This window comes from Gavia stellata, chromosome 41, assembly GCF_030936135.1.
Source record: "Gavia stellata isolate bGavSte3 chromosome 41, bGavSte3.hap2, whole genome shotgun sequence".
NCBI lineage: Eukaryota > Metazoa > Chordata > Aves > Gaviiformes > Gaviidae > Gavia > Gavia stellata.
Window position 1 is genome coordinate 122,527 of NC_082634.1, and position 21,753 is coordinate 144,279.

The 21,753-nt window shown below is 67.1% G+C and overlaps 4 protein-coding genes across 6 annotated transcripts in view; all 4 read right to left on the reverse strand.

Annotated features, from left to right (window-relative positions):
- ERCC2 (ERCC excision repair 2, TFIIH core complex helicase subunit) overlaps positions 1-3,579 on the reverse strand; it is a 6,098-nt gene extending 2,519 nt beyond the window's left edge. Inside the window, 10 exon segments of the mRNA XM_059833147.1 lie at positions 149-282; positions 374-470; positions 566-689; positions 783-899; positions 1,808-1,924; positions 2,010-2,123; positions 2,208-2,270; positions 2,348-2,425; positions 2,515-2,614; positions 3,565-3,579. Coding sequence (XP_059689130.1) covers positions 149-282; positions 374-470; positions 566-689; positions 783-899; positions 1,808-1,924; positions 2,010-2,123; positions 2,208-2,270; positions 2,348-2,425; positions 2,515-2,614; positions 3,565-3,569 — 949 coding nt within the window. The 5' untranslated portion in view covers positions 3,570-3,579.
- Positions 3,580-4,213: 634 nt separating this feature from the next.
- On the reverse strand, positions 4,214-7,401 carry DLL3 (delta like canonical Notch ligand 3). Its single transcript, XM_059833148.1, has 9 exons — positions 7,351-7,401; positions 6,643-6,864; positions 6,476-6,533; positions 5,857-6,087; positions 5,644-5,714; positions 4,991-5,477; positions 4,468-4,915; positions 4,303-4,387; positions 4,214-4,219 (listed from the first exon to the last, which is right to left on the reverse strand). Exons 1-9 carry the CDS (start codon positions 7,399-7,401, stop codon positions 4,214-4,216), a joined length of 1,659 nt encoding a protein of 552 aa, XP_059689131.1.
- Positions 7,402-7,948: 547 nt separating this feature from the next.
- TIMM50 (translocase of inner mitochondrial membrane 50) lies at positions 7,949-11,949 on the reverse strand. Its single transcript, XM_059833149.1, has 11 exons — positions 11,800-11,949; positions 10,849-11,005; positions 10,731-10,762; positions 10,033-10,054; positions 9,721-9,779; positions 9,130-9,249; positions 8,941-9,045; positions 8,742-8,840; positions 8,487-8,643; positions 8,307-8,413; positions 7,949-8,207 (listed from the first exon to the last, which is right to left on the reverse strand). The coding sequence occupies exons 1-11, from the start codon at positions 11,947-11,949 to the stop codon at positions 8,103-8,105; spliced, it is 1,113 nt and encodes a 370-aa protein (XP_059689132.1). The 3' UTR covers positions 7,949-8,102.
- Positions 11,950-12,568: 619 nt separating this feature from the next.
- SUPT5H (SPT5 homolog, DSIF elongation factor subunit) lies at positions 12,569-21,341 on the reverse strand. 3 transcript variants are annotated; one of them, XM_059833192.1, is made up of 30 exons: positions 21,293-21,341; positions 20,773-20,869; positions 20,542-20,701; positions 20,396-20,461; positions 19,916-19,927; positions 19,709-19,778; positions 19,551-19,619; positions 19,384-19,449; positions 19,242-19,272; positions 19,082-19,150; positions 18,736-18,987; positions 18,572-18,661; positions 18,417-18,487; positions 18,169-18,274; positions 17,886-17,979; positions 17,675-17,811; positions 17,404-17,559; positions 17,148-17,294; positions 16,853-16,999; positions 16,367-16,492; positions 16,176-16,260; positions 15,995-16,099; positions 15,782-15,884; positions 15,384-15,511; positions 14,817-14,922; positions 14,555-14,713; positions 13,905-14,073; positions 13,150-13,353; positions 12,962-13,057; positions 12,569-12,757 (listed from the first exon to the last, which is right to left on the reverse strand). In XM_059833192.1, the coding sequence occupies exons 2-30, from the start codon at positions 20,851-20,853 to the stop codon at positions 12,614-12,616; spliced, it is 3,249 nt and encodes a 1,082-aa protein (XP_059689175.1). In that variant the 5' UTR covers positions 20,854-20,869; positions 21,293-21,341; the 3' UTR covers positions 12,569-12,613. The 3 variants fall into 3 exon arrangements, with proteins under 3 accessions (XP_059689175.1, XP_059689176.1, XP_059689177.1); XM_059833193.1 differs by lacking the exon at positions 21,293-21,341 and having other exon boundaries at positions 20,542-20,692; positions 20,773-20,912; XM_059833194.1 differs by lacking the exons at positions 19,916-19,927; positions 21,293-21,341 and having other exon boundaries at positions 20,542-20,692; positions 20,773-20,912.
- Positions 21,342-21,753: the final 412 nt, after the last annotated feature.

Genomic DNA, 21,753 nt, shown 5'->3' on the forward strand with positions numbered 1-21,753 from the left:
TGGGGGCACTGGAGGCTGGTGTGGGGCTGGGGACACCCCAAAGGGTTCAGGGGGGTCCCCACCCCAAAAGGTGGCTCAGAGACACCCCCTGCGTGGAAATGGGGGGCCTGGGGGGCACCCCAAAAGAGGGGCCACCCCCGCCACGCACCCTGCAGGATCTCATCCGGCAGCACGGGGTTGGCGAGGTAGAGGTCGGTCTCCCGCGCCGTGCTGGCCTCCCGCAGCCCCTCCACCAGGCGCCGGTACTCCTCCGCCAGCCGCCGCGCGTCCGTCTCCTTGATCCTGCGGCAGAGGGGCACGGTGGGGACGCGGTGACGGGGGGGCAGGGGGACACAACGGGGACAACGGGGGAGGAGGTGTGGGACACGCTCACTTTTGGATGGTGGCCTGGAGCGTGGCCACGTTGGCCTGGCAGCGGTCCAGCGTCCGGCGTGTGATGTTCACCCCCATGGAGTCAATGCAGACGTTGTCTGCGGAGACAGAGGATGGTGTCACCCCCCCCCACCCCGGGTGACCCAGGGGACAGTGGGTGACACCCTAAAAACGGGTTTGGGGGGGCACCGACCAATGTTGTGGGCTTCGTCGAAGACCACGACCGACTTCTTGGCCAGCTCCTTGGACACCAGGTCGGCGATTTTGGGATCCAGCAGGTAGTGGTAGCTGTAGACGACGATGTTGGCGTGGAGGATCTGCCGGAGGAGGGAACATGGGGACATTTGGGGACATTTAGGGACAGATGAGCCGCCCCGGAGCCGATCCCAGCCCCCCGCACACCCCCGTACCGAGTAGCGGGCGAGGAAATAGGGGCACCAGCCCTTCTGGCGGCCGTGGGCCTTCAGGTCGTCCAGGTTATAGATGCCGTAGGGGATGGGCACCTCGCGCCCATGGGTGTCGAACTCCTGGGGGAGACCCCGGGGGGAGCAGCTGCAGGTCCCCGGGGAGACCCCCAGGATGGGTGGGGGGAAGCTGGGGGGCAGGGGGAGGCACCCCGAGGCGGGAGGGTGCTGTGGCGGGGGGCAGGGGATTGGGGAAGGGGGGGGATATGGGTGCAGGGTGGAGGTGGGTTGTGTCCGGGGGCACCCTAGGGTGCTGGGAAGCTGTGTGGGGAATGGGAGTCACCAGGGGCAGCTCAGGAGCCAGATGGGAAATGGGGGGGTACCCAAGGGTGCTCGGGAGGCAGAGGGGGAATGAAGGGGGCCCCAATATGCTTGGGAGATGGGTGGGGATCTGGGGGGACTCCAGGGTGCTCAGGGCTCAGGAGCCAGATGGGAAATGGGGGGGCACCCAAGGGTGTTCGGGAGGCAGAGGGGGAACGAAGGGGACCCCAATATGCCTGGGAGATGGGTGGGGATCTGGGGGGACTCCAGGGTGCTCAGGACCCAAGTTAGGGAATGGGAGCACCCAAGGGTGCTCAAGAGCTAGATGGGGAATGGGGGGCACCCCAGGGTGCTCAGGAGCTGGATGGCGAATGGGAGCACCCAAGGGTGCTCAAGAGCCAGATGGGGAATGGGGGGCACCCCAGGGTGCTCAGGACCCAAGTTAGGGAATGGGAGCACCCAAGGGTGCTGTGGGCCTGGTCAGGGAACAGGAGGCACCCAAGGGTGCTGGGGAGCGGGGGCACCTCAGGGTGCCGGGAGCTGCCAGGGACACCCCAGGGCACCCAGGAGCTGGCAGGAGACTGGGGGGCACGTGGGGGTCCCCAGGTGCCATCGGGGCTCCCCAGGCAGGGGAAGGCAGGACACTTGGGTGCCTGTCAGGGACACGGGGACCCTTGGGTGCCCGTCAGAGGATCTGGGGGATCCCTCACCTCGAAGAAGCGGCAGGCAGGCAGGGATCCATCGCGCTGGTGCTGCGCCCGCACGTAGGAGGCCGTCAGGCTCAGGCACCGGCTGTCCACCTCCTTCCCGAAGCGCAGCGAGGACACCTGCCCCCCCGCGATCACCCCGCTGTCACCGTGTCCCCCCCGGGATCACCCCCGCCCCCCGGGGGATCCACGGTCTCCTGCCCACCTCAGGGTGGATGCAGAGGTTCTTCCTGGAGCTCAGCGCCAGCCCCAGGAATGGCACCTTCTCCCCCAGCTCCTTCTCGTAGAAATCCATCAGCTTCCGCAGCTCCTCGATGACCTGCAGCGGAGACGCTCAGACGGATCCCTCGGGATCCCCTCGGGGATCTGCTCCCCCCACCTTTCCCCCAGCTCCTCATCCCACCTTCTCAATCTCCGGCACTGTGCGGGAGCAGTAGATGAGTTTGGTGACATCCAGCGGCCGGGCCTGGGGAGAGAAGCGATGCTAGGATCTGCGGCGCTGAGATCGGCCGGGATCTGCTGGGATCGGGCACCGGCACTCACCCGCTGATAGGCGACGATGAGCGACAGCAGCGAGACGGTCTTCCCAGTCCCCGAGGGCATCTCCAGCACGCCGTGGCCCTGCCGAGAGCAGCGGCGTCACCCCGGTGGGGACGTCCCCAGGGGTGGGTGGATCCCGGCCCGCCAGGGACTGCCAGATCCCGCCGTACCTTGGCGTCTAAGGTCCTCTTGAGCTCCAGCATGTAGGAGAACTGCTCGGGGTAGATGTAGTCGTAGGGGAAGTAGACCAGGAGCCCATCGATGTTGAGCCTGCGGAGGGGCCAGGGAAAGGAGGATTCCCGCAAGGGATCCCGCCAGCTCCCACCCCAGAGAGGAGCCTGGCGCCTGGCTGATCCCTCCTCGCCCTGGGATCGGGTGCCCCAGCCCACCCGTGCCGTCTCTGCTCTTGGCAGGTCTGTGATGGTGGCCGGGATCCAGTGGGTGACCCGGTGGGGGGGTCACAGTGCTGAAGTGGCCCCGGGGAGCCCCTGCGGGTCTCAGCTCTCCATCACTGCCCCGGCAGGGATCCACTCTGCGGCCAAGACTGCCAGGGATCGCTAGGGATCCCGGCCCTCCGGTGGGCTTGGCACCCCCTGGGATCCATTAGGATCCCGGCCCTCCCGTGGGCTTGGCACCCCCTGGGATCCATTGGGATCCCGGCCCTCCCGGGGGCTTGGCACCCCGTGGGATCCACCGGGATCCCGGCCCTCCCGGGGGCTTGGCACCCCCTGGGATCCACCGGGATCCCGGCCCTCCCGGGGGCTTGGCACCCCCTGGGATCCACCGGGATCCCGGCCCTCCCGGGGGCTTGGCACCCCCTGGGATCCACCGGGATCCCGGCCCTCCCGTGGGCTTGGCACCCCCTGGGATCCACCGGGATCCCGGCCCTCCCGTGGGCTTGGCACCCCGTGGGATCCACCGGGATCCCGGCCCTCCCGGGGGCTTGGCACCCCCTGGGATCCACCGGGATCCTGGCCCTCCCGGGGGCTTGGCACCCCCTGGGATCCACCGGGATCCCGGCCCTCCCGTGGGCTTGGCATCCCCTGGGATCCACCGGGATCCCGGCCCTCCCGGGGACTTGGCACCCCCTGGGATCCATTGGGATCCCGGCCCTCCCGGGGACTTGGCACCCCCTGGGGTCCCCCGCGATCCCGGCCCTCCCGTGGCCGCCCCCACCCTCGATCCCGGCCCCCGGGATCCCCCCGCCCCTCCCCGCTCACTTCATGGCTCCCGCCGCTTCCACACGCCGCCGGCTCCGACGCGGCCCCGCCCCTCCAGTCCCCACCTCAGTCCGCCCCGCCCTCCCATTGGCCGGCGCGCTCCCACCCCGCCTCTCCGTTCCGATTGGCCGCATGCGCTGCCCATCACGGCTCAAGGGCGTGGCCATGCCAGCAGTGGGCGGGAACGGCGGTGTGCCGGGAAAGCAATCGACCGCCGAGGGCAGCGAGTTGAGCGCCGAGCCACGGAGCGGGCAGCGCTAAGGTGACCCGAGGGGACTGTCCCCATAACGGGGCAGTGTCACCCCACGGGCGTGTCACCCACCCCCCCGTCCCGAGTGGGGTGTCCCCACCCGTGTCTGGAGCAGGGTGTCATCTCCCGGTCTGGTACGGGGTGTCCCCACCCGTGTCACCCCCCCCAGTCCAGAGCACGGTGTCCCCACTCATGTCACCCTCCCCGGTCCTGAGTGGGTTGTCCCCATTCCTCTTCTCCCCCCCCGTGAGCCCCCCGGCCGGATTCTGGGGACACGGTGGCACGGACAGACATCTCAAAGAGCTTTATGGCACAACCCCCCTCTCGGGGGGGGGGTCCCCAAACCAATATGGGGCCCCAGACTTGGGGGGGGTCAAGTGTGGGTCCATCACTGCTGGGTCACACCTGGGGGGGAAGAGGAGAAATGGGGGGTTAAAGGGGTAGGGGGGGAGAAATGGGGGGTGCTGGGGGGGTCTTGTGGGGCTCACCCGGGTGGCGGAGGCACGCGGCAGCCGCCGCTCCCTCCCCGGGGGGTTTGCGCCGGGGGCCCCCCCTGTCTCCGCCACGCGGCTGCTGCAGAAAAAGCGCGTGAGACCCCCAAAATCAGTGTGTGTGTGTCCCCCCACTCCCCAAAATCCCCCTCCAAATCTCACCTCTCCCCCGGCAGCCGCCGGCGCCGCCGCGCTGCCAGCGCCAGCCCCACGCCGGGGCCCAGCAGGGCGAGGGGGAGGGCGCAGGCAAGGGCGAGGGGCGCGGGGGGGCGGCGCTGGGGGGCCGGGGGGGGCCCCCCAACCTCCTCCTCGCACCGGGACCCCATAAACCCGGGGGGGCAGGCGCAGACGTGGCCGGAGAAGTGGGTGTAGCAGGTGGCACCGTTCAGGCAGGGGCCGGAGGCGCAGGCGTCGGCGCGGCGTCGGCAATCGGCGCCGGCATAGCCGAGGGTGCAGGAGCAGGTGAAGGTGTTGGCGCCGTCCTGGCAGGTGCCCCCGTTGGCGCAGGGGTTGGGGGTACAGTCGTCGGCGTTGCGTTCGCACCGGCGCCCCGAAAAACCCGGCCGGCATTTGCAAATGGCACCGCGACCCAAGTCCCGGCACTGGCCACCTGCGCCGGGGAGGGGGTCAGCGACGCCGAAGCATGCCGGGGGCCACGACGGCTGGGGTCAGGGGGGACGCTCACCGTGCAGGCAGAGGTGGTCAGCGCAGCGGTCGGCACGGCGCTCGCAGTTGGAGCCGCGGAAGCCGGGGGGGCAGCGGCAGGTGTAGCCGGCACCGGGGGCCGGGGCGGGGGCACAGGCGCCGCCATTGAAGCAGGGACCGAGGGCACACGGGGATGGCGGCACCTCCGGGAGAGGCTCCGGTATCGCCAACTGCCCTGCGGCCGGCAGCAATGCCGACGACACTGGTGCTTCAGGGGCCGTTGCTGGTGCTGCCGGTGCCACCGCTGGCGCTTCTGGGGCCGCTGCTGATGCCACCGGTACCACCACTGGCGCTTCCAGGGCCACCGCCGGTGCTGCTGGTGCTGCTGCCGGTGCTCCCAGGGCCACAGCCGGTGCTGCCGGCACTGCTGCCGGTGCTACTGGGGCCTCCACTGCTGCTGGTGCTGCCGGTGGCCGTCCGGGGCCAGGGGTGTCACAGCGCGTCACCGGGGATTCGCTCCCATGACCCTGCATGGGCAGCGCCATTACCGGGACGGTGGGGACGGTTGGTATCAGAGCCCCCCCGGTGTGGACATAGGGGTGCCCGGAAGCACCAGGGGGTCCCTGGGGGAGCCAGGGGGGGCTCCCTGGGTGACACGGGGGTGCTGGTGGAGGGAAGGCGAGTCCCACTCACCATGCAGGTGCCCCCGTTGGTGCAGGCACTGCCATCGGTGCCAGGCGGGGCGCAGGCCTCCCGGCACCCACCTGTGGGGAGAGAGCAGGGTGTCAGGGGCACCCCAAAACCCAGGGGACACCCCAGGGGGTGCTGGGGGCCTCCCAAGAAAGTCAGGGGAGCACTGGGGGGGAAGGGTGCCGGGGCCCCCCTCCAGGGGACAGGGGTACTCACGGTGGGCACAGCAGTGGGGCCAGCAGCGGTTTGGGGGGCGACAGGCGGTGGTGAGGGGGCAGCGGCGGGCGCAGGGGGGGCAGCGGGGAGCACAGCGGGGGCCGCGGGCCGGGGGGCGGCAGCGCAGGCGGGTGCCGAAGCGCAGACCCCCCCCGGCCCCACCCCGCCAGGGACCCCCAGGGGAGAGGTGCTGCCGGGCCACCACACGCCCCAAGAGCCGGTCCTGGGGCCCTGGGGCACCCGTCAGCACCCACAGCCCCGCCGGACCCCCCTTTGCCCCTCTAACCCTCCCTCTCTCTGCCTCCCCCCTAGTCCACGAATTCCCATTCCCCCACCCCAAAACCCAGGACTTCCCTCTGCCCCCCAAACCCTAATTTGCCCCCCATAACCCCCATCTGCCCTCCCAATCCCTATTTGTCCCCCATTTACCCCCTGGAACCCCCATTTGCCCCCCCCAATGCTCCAGGCTCTCATCTGCTCCCCCTTTATCCCTCATCCACCCCTTATGGGACCTCTATCCCCCCCCCCCCCCGCAAATACCCAGGGCCCCTTTTTGTCCCCCTAGCACCCCCATTTGTTCCCCCCAAACCCCATGGACCCCCAAGTCCCCCCCACTCACCCCCAGAGCCTTTGGCCTCCTCCAGCCGCCATGACTCGATGACGAGGGAAATAGTGCCCTGGGGAGGGGGGGGCAAAAATTAAGGGGGTGTCATTCCTGGTCCCTTGGGGGTTCCAGGACCATGGGGGGGGGGGGGGGGGGCAGACTTCGGGGGGAGTGGTCCTCACCGGCCAGGGAAAAGCAAAGGGCAGGCGGAGGATGCGGGGGGCCCCCGGGGCAGGGGGGGGTCCGGGGGGGCTGTGGGTGACCCCCAGGCTGCAGCCGACCCCCCCGGGGGGCCGCAGACAGAGGCGAAAGACGAGGCGACAGGAAGGGGGACCCCCACACGGTCCCCCTGGACCTCCCCGGGCTGACAGCACCCGCAGCTCCAGCACCCCGGCCGGCTGCACCTGTGGGCAGGCATCAGTGACCCAAACCCCCCCCCAGGACCCCCCCAGGACCCCAAGACCCACCCCCTCAGCACCCCAAAACACCCATCCAGGACCCTCCAGTACCCAAATATTCCCCAAAGGTCCCCAAAATACCGCCCAGCACCCCACAAAGGCCCCTTAGAACTCCCCCCACATCCCAAACCTGCCCCAATGACCTCTACCAACTCCCCAGGAACACCCCAAATACCCCAGAGACCCCCAGCACTACAAACAGCCCCCCCGAGACCCCCACAACCCACCCCCCCACCCAATATCCCAAATAGCCCTCCTGGAACTCCCCCCCCGCCCCCACCAAGACCCCTGGGAACCACGAAGGGACACCTGAAACACCCCAGGATCTCCCTGATCCCCCCGGGGATCCCCCTAAAAATCACCAAGGGTCTCCCCCAGCCCCCTAAGACCCCCCTAAGACCCCCCCGGCCCCTTCCCCAGGGTCGGGCTCACCGGTGGGGGGCAGAGGAGGGCGAGGAGGGCGGCCAGCAGCAGCGCAGCCATGGCTGGCACCGTGAGGGGGGGCCGGATCCGGGCCGGGGGTCCCGTCTGGTCCCGGGGCTCAGCAGGGTCTGAGCCCAACGCCCCCCCCCCGACCCCTTTCTAAGGACCAAACCCCGCCCGCTGCTCGCAGGACACGCCCCCTCCCACCCTCTGCTCGCTGGCCACGCCCCCAAAGGGGAGGCAGCCTTCCCCCCCCATCCCAAAAGGGGGATCCGGCCTCATAAACCCACCCCAAAGCACTCAGACCCGGCCCCACAACCTGCTCCTAAGCGCCTAGATCCGGCCCCATAGCCCACCTCCAAAACGGGCCCGGACCCAGCCCCATAACCCCCCCAAAAGGGCCCGGATCCGACGCAACGCCAGGGAGGAGGGGCCGCTCTGTGCCCCCCCCCAAGCAGCACAGTGCACCCGCAGCTCCACGTCACCCTTTATTCACCCCCACCGGGGTCGAGCCCTGTCCTCCCAAAACCCCCCAACCCCCCCCCCCCAAAACCGGGGCCGCGCCCGGCCCCACCCCGCCCCGCCCCGGGGCTGCCGGCGCCTCCGACCGCATCGTCCAGGTCCGGGTGACGCATCACCCCCTGCTCCCGCCGCACTGGTGAACGGGGTGCGTGTCCCCCCCTTTCCGGGCCTCGCGCTGCTGACATCACGCCGACGTCCCACTGACATCACGGCACCGTCCCGATGACATCATGCTGACGTCACTGCTGCTTGGAGCGCGGCCAGAGGCGGCCGGCCAGGGCGCCCAGGAAGAGCCCCGTCGGCTTCTTGCCCTGCGCCAGTTCGGCCAGGCGTTGCTGCTCCTCCTGCGCCCCCGATTCAGGGCGAAAAACAGCCGTTACGGGCAATTAGGTGCTGCCACCCGCCCCCGTTGTGTTCTGTGTCCCCCCCGAACGCGTCCCCACCTCCTCCAGCTGTGACCGGCGTCGTTTAAAAGCCGCCAGCGGATCCTCCTCCAGCGCGTAATTCTCCAGCACCGTCCGCACGTCTTCCACCCCACTGAGGGCAATGGCTGCGGGGAGAGAAGGATGGGTTTGGGTGGGGTCGGGGACAAGGCGGGCGTGTTTGGGGACGCATATACCCACTTTTGAGGAAAGCGGTGAGGTCGTAGAGCGCGCGGTCGTCGGAGCTGCCGTCCCAGCGGGGCAGTGCCAGCCCGTTGTAGGGCTGCAGGCAAAAGGCTTCTCGCCGGCAATCCACCACCACCACCTTGGCCGGGTCTCTGTTGAGGCAGGAGATGTCCTGGGGGGGGGACAGGGAGGGACAGAGAAGGGCTGGCAGAGGGTGGGGGGGCCACCGAAGTGCCTGTCCCCCTCCCCTGCCCTCCCTGGCCCCCCCACCTTGACGTGGTGCCCGTCCATGTAGCGGGTGGCGTCGCGGAAGAGGCGGTAGGAGACGAAGCCGTGGGGGTCCACGCTGTCAATGAGGGGGAAGGCAGTCTGGGGAGGGGGGGAATAGTGCGGGTGAGAGGGTGGGGGGCACCCCGTGGTGGCCCTGTCGCCCCCCGGGGTGGCCACGTCGCGCCCGCTTCGCGCTCACCATGCCAGTTTCGGAGGTGAAGATGACGATCTCGTAGAGGGGAGCGAGCTGCTGGAGGAGGCTCTCGATGCCCGGGCGCTTCTTGAAGCGCCAGCCGGTGACGAGCTGGTTTTGGGGGGGGACAAGGAGGTGTCACGGGGGAGGTGTGGCAGTGGGAGGGGGGCACAGGAAGGCTTGGGGGACACTCACCGACCACTCAGGGTGCAGCAGGACGTCGGTGAGCTCAATGACGAGAGTGTAGGGGGGCTGGTAGTAGGGTTCGCGCAGGGGGTCCGGCAGCAGCTTGGGGCTGGTGGGCTCGATGATCATCTGCAGGGGGAGGTCAGGGGGAGGGATGGAGCCCCCCAAGCGTGGGGACAAGCTACCAGCATGGGGACAAGAGACCCCAAAAGGGGACAGGGTCCCCGCAGGGGCAAGGGCTGGAGTGTGGGGACGAAGCCCCCTCCAAAGTGGGGATGGGAGCCCCTGCCTTGTGACAAAAACCCCAAGGTGAGGAGGACAAGGACCCCAGATCGGTGACAGGGGACCCCAAAACAGGGACAAATGTCCCCCAGAATGGGGACAAGGGACGCCAAAACAGGGACGTGACTCCCCAGCACCAGGACAAGGTCGCCAAAGAAAGGATGGGGATCCAAAATGCCCCCAAAATGGGGACGAAGCTCCCTGGGAGGGTGAAAAAGCTCTCGGGACGGGGATGGCCACCCCTGATTGGATGAAGGGCTCCCAAAATGGGGGGAATTCCGCCCCCCCCCCCCCCCCTTCAAATGGGTCCCCACACACCTGCCTGTAGTCCTTGAAGTACTTGTAGGTCCTACGGAGCTGCTGGATGCCCACGGGATCTGCGGAGCCAAGGCCAGCACGGGTGAGGGTCACTCATGGTCCCTGCTGTTCCCAAGGCAGGGTGACAGTTCCCACACCTCCCCAGGATAAAGACCAAAACGCCCCAAAAAAGCCCCTTTTGGGTAACAACGGGGTGTTAAAAATGTCATAAAATCCTCGACACCAAAGTGTCAAATGGCCCCGAGGATGCGACACGTCCTCCGCCCTGCGGTGGCTGTCACCCCTCCAGGGGCATCTCGGGGTGTCACTCACCGCCATCGAACTCGTCGGGGATCTGCAGGGAGAAGAGGGAGGCGGAGGGTTAAGATGGGGACAGCAAGAAGGACATGGTGACACTGGAGGGGTCCGGGTGACACCAGAGGGGCAGTGTCACCGAGGGGGAAGGGACACGCGAGGCGACAGGAACAATTTGCAGGTAGGTGATGCCATTTCCGTGCAGTTTCCTTCCACCAACTGATGTCTCTGTCACCCCACTAGTGTCATTGTCACCTGCTCAGCGCCTCCCCCCCGTCACCCCGTTTGATGTCCCCGTGTACCCCCCCGCCCATCACCGGAGACAGGCAGCGCAATTCACACCTCTCCCTCCCCGGGGAGCTGCGCCACACATCAAAACCCCCCTCAACACCTCCCAAATTCTCCAAAAAAGGGAGTTTGAATGAGAAAAACACCTCCCCAGGATGTGACAAGGACTGCCAGACCCTTTGGGGGCATGCCACTCCCCTTCAGGACATATCACTCCCCGTGGGGACACGGGGCCCCACCCAATGCAAAGACCCCAAAATAAGGGGAAACGACGGTGAAAGGGGACGAACGGGAGCACGTGGGGAAGGGAGGAAGGGGGGGAAGGTGCTAAGCCCCCATGATGTCCCCAAAGGGCAGGAAGGGGACATCGGCGCAGCCCCCCCCCGCCTAAAAAAGTGGGGGAGGACCCGCTGCTGAGCGCCCCTCACCTTGGCACCGTGCTCATCGACCGAGTTGCTGCCTGCAGGAGGGGAAGAGCGGAGGTGAGGAGGGGCTGCGGTGGCACCGGCGTCAGGGGGGGACATGTGGGGGATGCTAGGAACTCACCAAAGATATAGATGATCGCCACGCCAGTGCTGGCGCCCAGCAGCCCCGCCACGCGCAGGGCCAGCCGCCGGGCAGCCGCCATCCGCTCCCGCCTCCGCCGCTCTTCCTCCTCCTCCTCCTCTGGGCCAGGGGTGTGTCCCAGGGGTCCCTCTGCTGCCTGCGGGGTGGGGGGACATGGAGGGAGGGGACACACGGTGAGCCTGGGGGACAAGGGGGTAGCCCTAGGGATGGCTGAGGGGTTTGGGAACACCCAGGGTGCCCCCAGCACAGCCAGGGACACTTGGGGACAGCTGGGGAGGTCTGAGGATGGCCAGAGACATCCAGGGAACCCCACGGACAGCCAAAGAGCCTCCTAGGACCTTTAGGGACACTTGGGGATACCTGGGGAGCTCTAGGGATGTCTGAGGACGACCAGACACATCCAGGGAGCTCCAGGGACAGGGAGGGACACCCAGGGAGCCCCAGAGGCTCTTGGGGCCCCCTAGAGATGTCTGAGGATGACCAGGGACACCCGGGGAGCGCCACAGACACCCCGGGAGCCCTGGGGATGTCCGAGGATGGCCAGGGACACCCATGGAACCTCAGGGACCCCTGAAGACACCCATGGAGCCCTACGGATGGCCGAGGATGACCGGGAACACCCAGGGAGTCCAAGGGACCCCACTGGAGCCCTAGGGATGACCGAGCATGGCCAGGGACAGCCGGGGAGCCCTGGGAACACCCAGGGACAGGTACAGAGCCCCAGCGACCCCCGGGGAGGGCCGGGAACCCCCGAGGACACCCGGGGAGGGCCAGGGACGGCCGCGGAGCCCTGGGCCGGGAAGGGCCCGAACAGCCTAGGGACATGTAGGGACACCCGTGGAGCCCCCGTGCCCCAACAGCCCCGCGGGGCCCTCACCGCCCCCTCAGGCCCAGCCCCAGGCCCAGCCCTACCCGCTGGGCTCAGCCCACCTGGTGGCGCCGCAGCCGCTCCCGCAGCACCGCCTCGGTGCCGGCGGTGCCACTGGCAGCCCGGGCGAGAGCGGCGCGGGCCCGGCGGGCCCCCAGGGCGGCGCGGGCACCGCAGGCCGCCACCGCCCGCCCCGCCACCACCGCCGCCATCTTCCCGCACCGCGCACCCCACGGCGCAGGCGCGGCCGTCGCGGCCAATCCCCTTCCCGCGCGGCCAGCCAATGAGAGACGGTGGGGAGTGAGTAGGGGGAGGAGGAAAGACGCGAGGGGCAGGGCGTGGGGGCTGACGACCAATGGCGGCGCGGCAGCTGGCCAATGGCGGTGGAGGGGAGGCGGGGCCACCGTCGGGAGAGCCAATGAGAAGAGGCGGCGGCAGCGGAGGCAGGGCGAAGGAGGTAGAACACGTGCGCGGCCGGCGCTGAGCCCGCTTCACCCCCCCCGGCTCTATGGGGCGGCGGGGGGGCCCCGTTCAACCCCCCCCCTCCACGGCCCTACGGGGGTCCCGGTTCAACCCTCTCCCAACCCCACGGGGGGGCGGTTTAACCCCCCTTTCCCCAGTCCAATGGGGCACAGGGGCCCTGGTTCGACAGCCCTGCCCCCAGCTCTATGGGGGGGGACGCCAGTTCCTGCCCCCCCCAGCCCCATAGGGCCCCCACGCAGAGAACAGCACAGGAGAGGGGGTGCTGCACCCACAGGCGTTTATTCAACACCTAAACCTTGCTACAACCAGCAGCGCAGAGAAGGGGGGAAAAAGGGGGGGGGGGTAGAAAGAAAATGAGGAAACAAAGAAAATGGGGGGCAGCGGGGGGGGCCCTCAGGCCTCCAGCAGCTTGCCGAGGAAGCGGAGGTTGAGGATCTTGAGCTGCTCCTCTAAATCCATGCGGACGATCCCGTCCTCCCCGTCGATGCTGAGCAGGATCCCGGTGGCTTCGCGGTCCTCCCCCAGGATCACCTTTACCTGCAGGGGGCGTTAGTGCCGGGGGCGGGGGGGGGCAGAAATGGGGGAGAGGGGTCCTTGGGATGGTCGTGGGGGTCCCAGAGGGGCTTGGGGGGTCCCAGAGGGGTTGGTGTGGCACCCAAGGGGCTCTAGAAGGTCCACGAGGGACCATGGGGTGGCAGGGGGAGTGCTGGGGGGGGCCAGGATGGGGCGGGGGGGTCCTACCTTGTTGCTCTTGGTGGGGGTGACGGGCTCCAGGTGCTCGCTGGAGATGCTCACCACCTTCTCGCTGTCCTTCAGGTAGACGGAGCACATCCCACCCTACGGTGACAAAATGGGGGGGGTCAGCATCACCCTGTGCGTCCCCCCCTGCCCCAAAACCACCCCCCAAGCCCCCCCCGGGAGGGTCTCACCGTGACGCTGCGGATGACGCCGGTCTGCCCCACCGCCTGACTGTCCAGGTAGGTGTCACGGACCTTCACCTGGATGTCGGTGGTCACCCAGTCGCTGGAGCTCTGCTCGATCCCTGATCCAGGGGTGTGGGGGTTGTACCCCCCTGGGGAGGGGGCCCCGGGGGTCATGGGGCTGTAGCCCACCGGGCTGGGGCTGGGGCTGGCCTGGGGGGAGAGAGAGGAGGCAACATTGGAGGGGAGTAGGGGGACTATGAGGGGGGGTTTGGGGGTGTAGGGGCAGCTACAAGGGGTTTTAGGGGGGCTACGAGGGGTTTTAGGGGGGCTACGAGGGGTTTTATAGGCGGGCTATGGGGCCTCGTAGAGGTTATATAGACTACGAAGACATTATATAGAGACTCCAAAGGGGTTATATAGGGACTACGAGGGAGGAGTTATATAGGGACTACGAGGGAGGAGTTATATAGGGACTACGAGGGAGGAGTTATATAGGGACTACGAGGGAGGAGTTATATAGGGACTACTACGAGGGGCTTTAGGGGCGTGTAGAGGGACTACAAGGGGCTTTGGGGGGTGTAGGGGCCTGAAGGGGGGCTATGAGGGGGTTTATATAGGGGCTATGAGGGTGTTCAGGTGGGCTATGGGGGTCTGTAGGGGGGTATATAGGGACTATGAGGGGGGGTTATATAGGAACTACAAACAGGGGTTATATAGGGACTACGAAGGGGTTTAGGGGGGTGTAGGGGGACTGGGGGTACCTGGTAGGCCATGGGCGACGGCGTGGGGTGGTAGCTGGCTGGTGAGTGGGTGTTCTGGTAGCCCACGGGGCTGGGGGCCACTTGGTGGTAGCTCTGGGGGCTGGGGCTGGGCTGGTAGGAGCCCTGCGGCGAGGGGACGGCGTAGGGCGAGAACTGGTCGGTGTTGTACCTGGCGGGGGGCAGGAGAGGTAGGAAAGGTGGCAGAGGGACAGGGCTCGAGGATTTGGGGTCCTCCGGGGCCAGCACTGCACCCTGGGGGCACAGTTTGCCCACCAGGGCCACGGTTGGGGGTCCCCCAGGAGCACAGTTCCACCCAGGGGTGTAGTTCAGGGTCCTCTGGGGCTGCGGTTTCACCCTGGGACCCCAATTCAAGGGGCCACAGGGCCATGGCTCCCCCCAGGTCTGTGTTTTGGGGTCCCCCAGGAGCAGTTTCCCCCCCACGGTTGTGGTTTGGGGTCCCCTGGGGCTGCGGTTTCACCCTGGGTCCCTGATTCAGGGGCATGGTTCCCCCCCAAAACCGTGGTTTGGGGTCCCCCAGGAGCACAATTTCCCCTTGGGGCTGTGGTTTGGGGTCCCCCAGGAGCAGTTTCCCCCCAGAGCTGTGGTTTGGGGTCCCCCGGGGTCTGCCGTGGGGCAGAGGGAGCACTCACATGGCCGGCGTGCCGGGGGTCTGCGGGTTGTAGGGCTGGTTGACCTGCGGGGACGAGGGATCGGGGTAGCCGGGGGTCTGCGGGTTGGGGGTGCCCCCGTAGCCCTGCGGCGAGGGCGTGGGCTCGTCGTCGAAGCCGTACTCGAAGTCTTCATCAGCCCTACAGGGAACAGCCAAGGATCACAGTCACAGTGGGGCCGTCCCGGTGGCCGGGGACCCCAAAACGGGGCCATCCCGGCGAGGGGACGTACCCCCGTACGCACCTGGAAGGCGTGTTGGGGTTGTTGGGGTCCCAGGCGCCGCTCTGGGCGGGTGTGCGGCTGCCGTCATGCAGCGGCGTCTGCGAGCCATAGTGTGGCGTGCGGCTGCCTGTGAGGGTCCCGCAGCGGTTCTGTTAGTTGCCCCCTGCCCCCCGAGACCCCCTTCTCCATGTCCCCAGCCCCACTTCAGCCCCATGACCTCCAGAAGATCACCCCAGGCTCCCCTCCGTGTCCCATCTCATCTTGGTCCATCGCCCTCCAACCCAGCCCCGCCCGAGTCCCCTCTGTGACCCCAGAGCCCCCCAATCCCTGTTCCCTCCATCCCTGTGTCCCCCCAGTCCCCTCCGTGTCCCCCAAGGTCCCACTTCATCCTGGTGCATCCCCTGCAGGGTTCCCCTAATCCCTCTTCCCTCCATCCCCCCGTGTTGCCCAAGGTCCCGTCTCATTCTGGTCCTGGGGGTCTCTGAAGGCCTGGGGGGTGCCCAGGCCACCCCAAGCTCCCCCCTGTGTCCCCAGGGTCCCCCTAATCCCTGTCCCCTCCATCCCCCATTGTCCCCTCGTGCCACTCACCGTCGTGCAGGGGGGTCTGCGAGCCATACATGGGGGTGCGGGAGCCGGAGCCGTACATGGGGGTCTGCGAGCCATACATGGGGGTGCGCCCGTAGGCCGATGTCATTCCGCCTGGGCGCCGTGAACCCCTGTGGGGACACGTGGGTGTCAGGGGACAGGGACACGGTGCCAGGGGTGGACAGGGACCCCCTGAAAGAGCCCCGCTCCTGTCTGTGGGTGTCATCCACCCCCAGGGGAGGTTCTGGCCCAAGTGTCACCACCCCTGAGGGCCACCCTGATCTGCCGGGGGTCTCCAAGGGCCACCCTGACCCGTTGGGGGGTCTCCAAGGGCCACCCTGACCTGTCAGGGGGTTTTCGAGGGCCACCCTGACCCTGGTGTCCCCGTCCCCACCACTCACACGGTGGTCAGGCGCTGGCGGTCCACCGAGATGGTCTGGCAGGTGGAGTGCAGCTCCACGCGGGCCGTCGACTCTGTCGCGTCCTTCACCACCCCAATGTAGCCTGCGGGGCAGAATGGGGGCTCAGGGTGGGGGTCCGGGTGTCCTCGAGGCCCCCTCCCCCGTTTGGGGGGGGACAAACAGGCACCCAGTGCCCCGTCAGAAGGCACCCACCTTTGTAGGGTCCTTGGGAGATGCGCACTGTCTGTCCGATGAGGTCGTTATCCCGCCGCCCGCGGCCACGGCTCATGCCGCCGCCGCCAAAACCACCGCGTTGGCCTGTGGGACCAAGAAAGGGCTCGGGGGGGGTCCTTGGGGACACCCCCCCCCACTCTCAGGGACACCCAACACTCACCAGCCCCGCTGGGGTGCATCGGGCTGCTGATACGGGGACTCATGGGGGCAAAGCCACCCACGGTGAAGTTGGTGACGTCCCGCGGCTGTGAGAAAGAGAGAAAATGGCACCTGGAGGGGGAGGCAGCAGCAAAACCAGGGGGCTGCAGCCCCTCCCAGCAGTCCCCGGGGGTGTCTTTGGCACGTCCCCACCTTGGAGCCGCCCGCCAGGACGAGGTGCCGGGTCTTGCAGACGAACATGCCCCCGTTCTCCACCAGCTTCTTGCAGTGCAGGAAGGCGAAGCCCCGGAAGAGGTGCCGGATCTCTCCCTCACGGCCCTGCCCCAATAAAAGGTGGGGGTTAAGCCCCGGTAAAAAAGGGGAGGCAAGCCCCAGAGCGGTGACCGGATCCTCCCCTCAGCAATGGGAAGGACCCAGAGGGGTGCTGGGAGGGACCTGGTGTCCCCTTAATGCCGGGAGGGATGCAAGGGGGCACCAGGAGGGACCCCAATACACTAGGGACTCCTCCACGGTGCCAGGAGGGACCCAGCTCGCCGCAGGGACAGTCCCTGAAGCAGGGACGGACCCAGAGCACCTCTGGGGGCCCCCAAAATGCCAGGAGGGGCCCCCAAAGCACCAGGAAGAACCCATCACACCCCCAGGACCGCCCTCCCCACCTCAAACCCCGTAAGCCCCTACCGAGTGAGGCCCGTCTATGACTTTGACGATGTCCTTGACGTGAATGTTATTTTGCTCCGAGTCGAGGGCAACGGCAAAGCGGTTGTCCTTCTTCCTGGTGACGGCCTGGTGCCGCACCGTCACCACCTTCCCGTACATGTTCAGCACCTGCGGGGACAGCAAAAGGCTGGGAGTGGGGCGGCTAAAAACGGGGACCCTGCCGGGGCAGGGGACACGGCTCCAGCACAGGGATGAGCATGGAACACCCCCCTGGGCACGGATGCAGCTCCTCCAGGCAGCTGGGACTCAGACTCACCTGGAAGGTCTCTCGCTCCAGACGGACGATGACGCCCACGGTTTGGGGGTCCAGCTGCACCAGCTCACCCCACTCATGCTGTCCCCCTACATCCACGCCAGACGCCGTCTCCGAGCACAGCTGCAGGTCCCGCGGCAGAACCTTGAGCTGGTGGTGAGGAGTGTGAGACGCAGCCATTTCCCCTCTTTTTCCCACAAAAACAGCCTGCTTTGGGGCGGGCCACAGTGCCAAGCGGGACTCTTCACCCCCCAAATACCTCGTGCATGGTGAGGTCGGAGAAGAGGATGACGAAGTTTTCCTCCACTCTCACGATGAGCCCCGTGTCGCCCTCGAAACGCCCCGCAATCACCTTGACGTGGTCACCCATCTTGAAATACTTCCGCAGCTCCTGAGCCGGGAACTCCAGCATATCCTGGAGGGCATGGAAAGAGAACGCTGTGGACAGGGAGAAAAGGGGCTGGCGGGGTCCGGGGCGGCCGCAAGGGCCCCGGGAGGCACCCAGCATCACTCCCTGGGGACTCCCTGACCTTCAAGTCCTCGTGTTTCGGCATGATGGTGATCTTGTTGCCGTCGACGCTGAGGATTTTGCCCTGCAGGTTGATCAGCTCACCCTCGCACACCTCCACGTTGTCACCAGGCTGGAAGTTGTGCTCTCGTTCCTTCCCTGGGATGGCAGGGATAGTGAGGGGCCAGCGCCGTGGCGGGGACGGCAGGGGGACGGTGGTGGCTCCCGCTTACCCGTGCTCTCCGTCACCACCTCCAGGTCAATGCCTTCAGGCTGATCCTCAAACTTCTCCAGTTCTGACAGGGTGGGCTTCACACCCTCCGTTATCTGCCAAGAGCAGAGCCGGTGCCCAAAATGCCCCATTCTGCCCCAAAACACACCCAGATCGGCAGCACTGTCCCCACCGAGGAACCACCCGTCTCCCAACACCCCTTGGTGTTAGAAAGGAGGTGGTTTTGGGGGAAAACTGGTGCGTTTTGGGTTCAAAGCCCGGCAGGGCAGGGTGGCAGTGCTCACCACGGCTGACATGGCGAAGCTCTTGAAGAGGAATCCCTTACGGCTGTAGCGGTTGCCTTCGAAGATGAGAAAGTCCCCGTCGGACGCCACGTCGCCTCCCAGAGACCTGGGACAAAACTCAAATCACCCCCTCGGTGGGCAAGAGCCCCCCCCAGGGACGAAAGCCCTCCCTCAGCGAGGGCAGCTTCCCCGGGGGGGTGCTTTTGGGACTGTGTTTGATGTCCCCTGCCACGGTGACGGTTGCCTACCGGATCTTCTCGGCGTCGAAAAGCCGCTGCGGAGGTCGCTTGAACTTCTTCCTCTTGGCAAACCAGTCTTTCTGCGGGGCGGGGGACAGCAGGGGTGAGCGAAGGGCGGCGGTGTGGTAACGGTGCCGGCACCGGTGCGGCATGGATCCACTTACCAGGCTCATACGGGCTTTGATCCGGTCGAAGTCGATGCGGGGGATCATCTTGAGGGAGATCTGGTTCTGGCTGGGCTCCACATAATCCACCTGGAGAGCAGAAACACAGGGTGAGCCACGGGTGTGTTCTCCCCACAGTGTCGCCGTCCCCTTCCCCTCCTCACCTGGGCAATGTCGTCCTTGTAGATCCCCCTCTTGAGGCGCACCCAAGATTTGGGCTTGAGGTTGGTGACCTCCTTCACCACCTTGAGAACGTCGGTCATCTCCTTGATGGGGACCATTTGCTGGTTCCAGTAGCCCATGCGCAGGTTGCCCACCCCCTCAATCGCCTGCTTGACATGCGTCTGCTTGTAGGCCTCCACGTAGATGTAACCCTTGACGTGCTCAGGGGCCACCACCGACTTGATCTGCAAAGGCTGGAGGACAAAGGGACGTGTTGGGGACACGCTGGGAACACGGCGGCGCTGCCACACACGCTCCGGCCACAGTCCGGCTCCCCCACAGCCTCACCGTGTCGGTGAACTGGTAAGCGATGAATTTCCGCATGAGGGCGATGGCTGTGGCACGCTCCTCGCCGATCTGGGGATGAAAAGGACAGTTTAGGGGTGGGGATGTGGCTCCCCCGCACCGTGCCGAGCGTCCCCAGCGCTGTTCCCCCCCCAGCACCCACCTTGCACTTCACAGTCCAGAGATTGGGGTCCCTGCGAGCGGGCGGAGAGGGAAATGCCGTTATGGGGTGGCTCGTCCCGATTTGTTCCTTTTTCCCCCCAAAACCACACAGGTTTTTGCCCCGGCCCCACCGTGAAACTCACTTGACGCCAGGCAGCAGCTGCTGCTGTGTGATGTCATCTGAGAGCTCGTCGGAGCCACCATAAACGCTGAAAAAAGGGAAAATTACAGAAAAATAACGAAGAGGAGGGGTGGTGGGGAGGAAGGGGGGCCACTAGGGATGAGGATGGGGACAGGGACGGGGACTCACGTCTCTCCCACTGATGACTTGGCGTATTTCTTCATGTAATACTCGCCCAGCTCCTCCTCGCGCTGGTCCCTGGGGAGAGAAAAGGAGGGGTGGGATGCGTCAGCGCAGCCCCCGCCGCCCCAACAGACGGACAGACACATGGACGGAGCCGCCATCACCTCCAGAGGTTCTGCAGCCGCCGAGCGCCGGAGCGATCCTCGTCCAGCACCACGTTATCAATGTTGGAAGCTACGAGGAAGAGGAAGGTCGGGATCTCGCTGCCGGGGGATGACGCGGGGGGGTGGGCTGGGCTTGCTTGGCCCTGGAGGGTGGCGGGGGGGGACCCCGAGGGGAAATGGGGGGGCGGAGGGGTGATTTGGGCTTACCTTCGATCTCTTCTGCTCGGGAACAAGGAGTGGCGGTGGAGAATGGAGCAAATAATAGCGGCAAAACCACCCGCGGGTGAGGGGGGAACAAAGGGGAAGGAATCAAAATTCAGACGGCAGCACGGGGGGGAAAGGTGAGGTGCGGGGGGATAAAAGCAAAATAAAAACCCCAGGCGAGCGTGGATGAGATGTGCTGAACGGACGGACATGGGGAAGGAGGAATGGACGGACAGCGGGAGGCTGGGGAAATGTGCCATCCCTCCCGTCCCCCAGTCCCCCCAAGTGATGGGTTTTGGGGGGGGAAAAGGGGTTGGAAGGGGAGGTAAGAGCTGGAGAAGGCAGTTCAGCTCCCAAAGAGCCGCGCTGCCACAGGGCTGTGTTTCCATCCTCTTCCTCAGGCCTCCAGGGTGGGGAAGGGACCCTGGGGGGCCCCCAAAGCTCCAAGGGGGGCCCCCAAAGAGGCATGGGGACGCTCCTCACCTTTCTCCAGGATGTCCTCGGCCCCATCCTCCCACTGGTCCTCATCCTCGTACTCGTCATCCACATCTGGGGGGATCAGGGGGGTGAGTGAGGCCGGGGGGGTTGGCAGCAACCCCCCCAACACCCCCGGGGCCCCCTGAGCTCACCAGCCTCGTCCAGGATGAAGCCGCCGTGGCGTGGCTTTTTGGCCGGTCGATCGTCATCTTCTTCCTCTTCTTCCTCATCATACTCTTCTTCCTCTTCTTCCTCCTCCTCCTCGGCCTCTTCCTTCTCGCTGCCAGCCACGCTGGCACGCTCCTCCTCGGCCTGGGGGAGTTTGGGGGGGATGAGGGAGGGCACCCACACGTGCCGCCCCCCGCTGCAGCCTTCAGCCTCACCTCATTCTCCTCAGCCTCCTCAGCCTCACTGCTGCGCTCGCTCTCGTCCTCCGAGAAGTTGCTGTCGTCGCTGTCCGACATGGCGGCACTGGGAGGTCTGGGGGGAGAGAGATGGGGGTGTCCCAGGGGGATGGGCAGGAAGTCTGGGGGTGTCCCGGGGGGGTGGAGGGACACGGGGGCGTCCCGGGAGGCTGTGGAGGGAGATGGGGGTGTCCTGCGGGGGGGGAACTGGATAGGTGGGGGGAAACAGGGGTGTCCCGTGGGGGGATCGTGGGGGGGGAGATAGGGGAGGTTGGGGATGTTCCGGGGGGACGCAGAGGGATGATATCGGGGTGTCCCGGGGCAGGAAGGGAGCACAGACCGGTACGACCCCCCCCCGGGGCAGCCCCACACCCGGGAACGGCCCGACCGGGACCCCCCACCAGGGGCCTGAGCCCCAGATCTGACCCCGGGGCGGGGGGAGCGGTCAGGAGCGGCTCCGAGGGGGTCCCATCGCCTGGGGGGGGCCCCACCACCTTACCCCCGGAGGGGACGGTGGCTCCGCTCCGCTCTAGGCCTCGGCCCGGCCTGTCTCCAGGCCCCGGCCCCGCTCCGCTGTCAGCCGCGGTCCCGCCTCGGCCCGGCCCGCTCTGGGCCTATCCCAGCCCGGCCCCCGCGTCAGCCTCACTCCCGCCAGGCCCCGGTCCCGGTCCCGGTCCCGGTCCCGGTCCCGGTCCCGGCCACAGTCCCGGTCCCGGCCACAGTCCTGGTCCCGATCCTGGTCCCGCCGCCGCTGCCGCCGCCTCTCGCGAGAACCGACCCAGCGTCACGTGAGAGGGTGGGCGGGGACCGGGCGCAGTCACATGCCCTGATTGGCAGAGCGCGACGGCGGCTCAGAGGGGACAAAAGATGCGGCGCGAAGGCGGCGATCGGGTTTCAAGTGGAGCGGCGGGCGGGGGGGGTGTGACGTCACTCCGCCAAGCCGTGACGTCGCCGCGCCGT

Bases quoted from the DNA above. Each gene is read 5' to 3' on its own strand.
- SUPT5H (XM_059833192.1), bottom strand. From the start codon at position 20,853: ATGTCGGACAGCGACGACAGCAACTTCTCGGAGGACGAGAGCGAGCGC. The intron at 18,988-19,081 runs GTGAGGCTGTGG...TTTGTCCTCCAG, and splicing joins CTTACCAGTTCACCGACACG to CCTTTGCAGATCAAGTCGGT. The intron at 15,885-15,994 runs GTGGGTGCCTTC...TCTGCCCCGCAG, and splicing joins CTCCCAAGGACCCTACAAAG to GCTACATTGGGGTGGTGAAG.
- TIMM50 (XM_059833149.1), bottom strand. From the start codon at position 11,949: ATGGCGGCGGTGGTGGCGGGGCGGGCGGTGGCGGCCTGCGGTGCCCGC. The intron at 10,055-10,730 runs GTGAGGGGCGCT...TTCTCCCTGCAG, and splicing joins TCGATGAGCACGGTGCCAAG to ATCCCCGACGAGTTCGATGG. The intron at 9,046-9,129 runs GTGAGTGTCCCC...CCCCAAAACCAG, and splicing joins TGCTGCACCCTGAGTGGTCG to CTCGTCACCGGCTGGCGCTT.
- DLL3 (XM_059833148.1), bottom strand. From the start codon at position 7,401: ATGGCTGCGCTGCTGCTGGCCGCCCTCCTCGCCCTCCTCTGCCCCCCA. The intron at 6,088-6,475 runs GTGAGTGGGGGG...CGGGTGCCCCAG, and splicing joins GGAGGCCAAAGGCTCTGGGG to GGCCCCAGGACCGGCTCTTG. The intron at 4,388-4,467 runs GTGAGATTTGGA...CTTTTTCTGCAG, and splicing joins CGGCGGCTGCCGGGGGAGAG to CAGCCGCGTGGCGGAGACAG.